Genomic DNA, 4,825 nt, shown 5'->3' on the forward strand with positions numbered 1-4,825 from the left:
CAAGAGCTCCGGGGTTCTGGTTAGTACATCATGTTGTTCCAACAATAGGGTTGCAGATCCCTTTAGCTCCTTGGGTACTTTCTCTAGCTTCTCCAGCAGCTGATGCTTGTAATCCCAGGCTGGGTGGCAGAAGCAGGAGGGTCCCTGGGACTCACTGCTCTCTCATACTAGCAAATCGCTGAGCTCAGCTTCAGTGAGAGCCCTGTATCAAAATATAACTTGGAAAGCTGTTGAGAAAGACATCTGTTGTCAATCTCTGGTCTCCACACATGCCCTCGCACACATGCCACACAAAAATAAATTGATTATGGATAGATACTGTATTGAAACTTGAAATTGATATAGACTCCTCAGTACATATTTAGATTTTGGCAAGGGATTTTTACTTAAAATGTTTTTCATCAAGAATAAAATGTTCAAAATATAGTAATTCTCAGTTATAAAATATGTGGTGAAACAGATTGCATCGAAAAACTCACTTTGAATTTTTCAGTTAAATAAATACATTGAAAAGCTGACCAATGAAATGAAAGAGGCTGGAAATTTGGAAGGGATCTTGCTTACAGGCCTCACTAAAGATGGAGTGGACCTGATGGAGAGCTATGTGGACAGAACTGGAGATGTCCAAACAGCAAGTTACTGCATGTTACAGGTTAGTGCAGTGTGACACTGGCTTTAAAAAGCCAGGCCACACTCTACATGTTCCATATTTCCTCAGCTAAAGTGCATGTGCTCTGTTCCTTGCATATGGGTTTTCGTTTGCAGCTTTTCCCCATTGTTCTGTTGAGGATGTGTGTTTCATCTTACTGGCCCTAATCACGTCATTTGCTTCTCCAGGTTTTCCCTTTAGTCAGAAATACCTGTGTTGGCTGGGTCTGAGTTCATGTAAAGCTCAGATGGAAGCAGAGAAGCTTCTCTTGAAAGCCTCAGATCAGAGTCTCCCTCACCTTTCATAACGGACTCCGTCGCCTGATCTGAACAGTGGTTTTGGTTGCATTTGAATAGAAGGCGAGACATTAAGTCACACTTGAGTTCTTTTACTCCCCAGTATCCATCTTCTTACCAGCAGAGTAATTTGAATAACTATGTCATCAACATTTTGTCATTGCCTTAACTGTCCAGTGGTTAAACCAGATTCCAGGAAAGGATTACTTAATACTTTAATTGTGTGTGAGAAACATAACTCCATCCACTGTGTTGCTGTCCAGTTGGCCTCCAGCTGGTCTTACCTTTCTTGTTAGGAGCACCTCTCTCCTTGGTGCCTTCTTCCTTTTGTAGGAAAGCTTGCTTTACGTTGGTGAACAAATCGAAATATGTTTGCCAGCCCCTCTCTGTGTGCTTTCCTGTGAACTTATGTAATGCTTGCTCAAAATGCAGTCTGCTTATATAAGGTATCAAGCCACCACTTGTGAGAAAAGCTTTCCTCCACACAGTTTTCTCACTGGAAGGAGTTTTTTGTCTTTTAAATGAAATGCTGATATATGGCTGCAGAGTGCAGATGGGGTGGTCAGAGCGCTATTTGTGAAATACTGTTAGCATGCAGACAGTATGTAAAGCGAGCGAGCGACCTTTAAGCAGTCTAGTCAGATAATCATTTCATTTTAGCTGGGATGCCTTGTCTTTCCATGTGGCCACGGCTAGCTGTGCCATTGTGCTGGCCACGGTTAGCTGTGCCATTGTGCTGGCCACGGTTAGCTGTGTCATTGTGCTGGCCACGGTTAGCTGTGCCACTGTGCTGGCCACGGTTAGCTGTGCCACTGTGCTGGCCACGGTTAGCTGTGCCATTGTGCTGGCCACGGTTAGCTGTGCCATTGTGCTGGCCACGGTTAGCTGTGCCACTGTGCTGGCCACGGTTAGCTGTGCCATTGTGCTGGTTTCATTTTGTTTGTCCTCTTTGCTTTTGTTCCTTTGTTGCCCTGCTGTATTTTGTATCAGTTTTTGTATTTCACCTTAGTTCTTTATATTTCACCTTACTTCTTTATTGGCGTTTAGCTGTACCCTTCACCCTTCTTGCTGTGTTTGTTGTTTTTTGTTTTTTTGCTAAAGCCGTTGCTTTGTCTTACAGTATGTGTGCATCTCAGACTCCTCAGTCCCACCCCCCTCAGGCTGCACTTCACACCCGACATGCTGTAATACCCTCCTTTTCCTCCCACACATCCAGCACAGGGCTTTTCTTACACCTTGCATCACACAGGTATTACAAGAGTGTAATTTCATTTGTGCACCTTTTCCTTGTCCAGAGATAACATATTTTACTCTATATAGAGTCTCAGCTCCAACTTACATTGTTCCTTGTGCTTTACCCAGTGATTTGTCTGTTCTGTAGATTATAAAAAGAAAGGAATTGCAGACTTTGTATTTATTTATTTACTGTTCCTGGTGTCTGTTCTTCCAGCGGATCTGAGTTGAGTCTTATTTCATCCTGTTTATTCACTGGCATTCCTTGTGATGCAGGTGATGGTCCTGGCTGGTGCACTTTAACAGAAGCATCTCCTGGATCTTAGATTTTCCTGCAGCTCTTTAAAGAAGTGCTTCATATGCTTCTGCCTCCTTTGATTCTGATGAGAAATAAGTGCTTTTCCTTGTTTCCCTGTATGTGGTGTTTGACGTTACCATGGATTTCTTGCAAGAAGCCCCCTTTCTCAGAAAAAAAATGACACCATTGTGCCTAGTTACAGTTCTTTTGCCTCTGCCAATTAACATTTTTGTCATCAGGTTTGGGGTGGTTTGGTATATTATTTCTGTGCATCTTTCTCTTTTCCATGCTTGTTCTTTTTTTCTTCACCGTGTTCTGTGTACAGTAAATCAGTTTTACTCAGCACTTGGGCTTCTGTTCATTTTCTTTTTTCTTTCCTTTTTATTATTTACCTCTCCTGCTTCAGTTGGACAATTTCTCTTCTTTTTTTCTTGTTTTGTTTTGAGACAGGGTTTCATTGTGTAGCCCTGGCTGGCCTGGGGTTCACTTCGTAGGCCAAGCTGGGATCCACCTACATCTGCCTCTGAGGGCTTAGTGGAGTGGTAGGCCTCCATGCCCAGCTTCAACTGGATAATTAATGTTGGCTTGTTTATTTGTTCTCTCTACACTGCCTTTGGCCATTAAACTAGCCAGGGAATTTTTTTCTCCCACATCCAAAAGCACTTTTAAAATTAAAACAAAGTAGCTTCTCTGTGGTAACTGCATCATTTGTTTTAATGTATACTTTGTTCTAGTTCCTCCCCCTGATCTCATTTTCCCTGATTTTGTACTTTCTAGTCTTGAGGCAGTTGTTAATTTCGGTTATTTTGCATTTCAGCTGTAGAATGTCAGCTTTGCCATAGGTGACATTTCTCAGGTTAGAGGCCTGTTTGCTCCTTAGTTGGTTATTCCCACAAGTCTGTCATGGTTCCCGTTGCGCTTATTTCTCTGAGTGGCCTACTTCCTGCATTGAAGATTCTCTCTGCCAACTCTGACACTAAAACCTGTTTCAGCGATATCTATCTTACAGGTCAGAAATATTGATGGCCTGATGAGAAGAGCTTTAAACTTAAGGAAAGCAATTCTTGCTTCTCACTCGTGCCTCTGTGCACTTGATGTTTAAAATACTCAAAAGCAGTCCTTCACTACCAGATTTGAAGGGCCAGGGTCAGTATTAGTTTAAATGTTAGGTAGTTTCCATTTGCAATTTGGAGCCATTGTAAGCAGAGATTTTGAATCCGTAAGTTTTAGTACGTACAACAAGGCATTTTCTTATCACAAGTGCATTATCAAGAAAAGTGGGTTGTTTGTAGCTTGCTCCTTAAACTCAAAATAGAATTTTACTTCCTGGTCAAGTATTTATATGGCGTGCATGCTTATATATCTCTAGTGAAACCCAACTAAAGATGGATTCGCCAGGCTTTCATTGTTTTATTCAAATCCTCATTAGGATAGAGGTTTTTACCCAGAATCCTCTGATTTAAACCAGGACATTTCAAATGTTTGAAATACTTTGTGTTTTCTTTTTAGGGTTCACCTTTAGATGTTCTGAAAGATGAAAGGGTTCAATATTGGATTGAGAATTACAGAAATTTATTAGATGCCTGGAGGTTTTGGCACAAAAGGGCAGAATTTGATATTCATCGGAGTAAGTTGGATCCCAGTTCCAAGCCTTTAGCACAGGTAAGTAGACTGTTGGAGAGAGAATCAAATCTTAACGTGTGAGCACCAGGTGAATTCATTATTATCACCCTGTTTTTTGTCTTTGTCTATTCCAGACTTTACTCTGTTCTTATTTTTTCCTGTCTTTTTTTAATTTCTATTTTTTAACCATCACCTTGTACAGCTGAACTTTACTTTGAGATAAAACAAAGGATAGTAGGCCCAGATGATCTGAGGAAAGCCTAACTCCTAGGGCTCTCTGAAATGCGTCAGTAACTGCCAGACTTTCAGAATCCTAACTGTGCCACCTGTACATTGCTTTTATGTATTACTTATATTCAGTACAAAACGATTGGAGGTTTAAAAAAATAGAATAAGTACAAACATATGTCTATGCATGAAATTTTAGTATGAGATCAATTATCACATAAGGTATATAATATAATATCACATAATTACTTCAGATTTAAATACTTGATTATCTTCACTGTGACCAATGGGTGGTGCTATTTTAATTTTGTAGGCAGTAGGAAATGGTTTTTTTCTTTTCTTTTCTTTTCTTTTCTTTTTTTCTTTTTTTGAGACAGGGTTTCTCTGTGTAGCCCTGGCTCTCCTGGAACTCACTTTGTAGACCAGGCTGGCCTCGAACTCAGAAATCCACTTGCCTCTGCCTCTGCCTCTGCCTCTGCCTCTGCCTCTGCCTCTGCC

General features: G+C 41.0%; 1 protein-coding gene across 3 annotated transcripts in view; it reads left to right on the forward strand.

The window, feature by feature from the left end:
* Positions 1 to 4,825, forward strand: part of Mios (meiosis regulator for oocyte development) — a 29,178-nt gene that overhangs the window by 19,741 nt on the left and 4,612 nt on the right. For all 3 annotated transcript variants that reach the window (XM_021165673.2, XM_021165674.2, XM_029478592.1), the window contains 2 exons: positions 494 to 652; positions 3,986 to 4,138. In XM_021165673.2, the coding sequence (XP_021021332.1) occupies positions 494 to 652; positions 3,986 to 4,138 (312 nt within the window). The remainder of the gene's footprint in view (positions 1 to 493; positions 653 to 3,985; positions 4,139 to 4,825) is intronic.

Source organism: Mus caroli, chromosome 6, assembly GCF_900094665.2.
Source record: "Mus caroli chromosome 6, CAROLI_EIJ_v1.1, whole genome shotgun sequence".
NCBI classification, from domain to species: domain Eukaryota; kingdom Metazoa; phylum Chordata; class Mammalia; order Rodentia; family Muridae; genus Mus; species Mus caroli.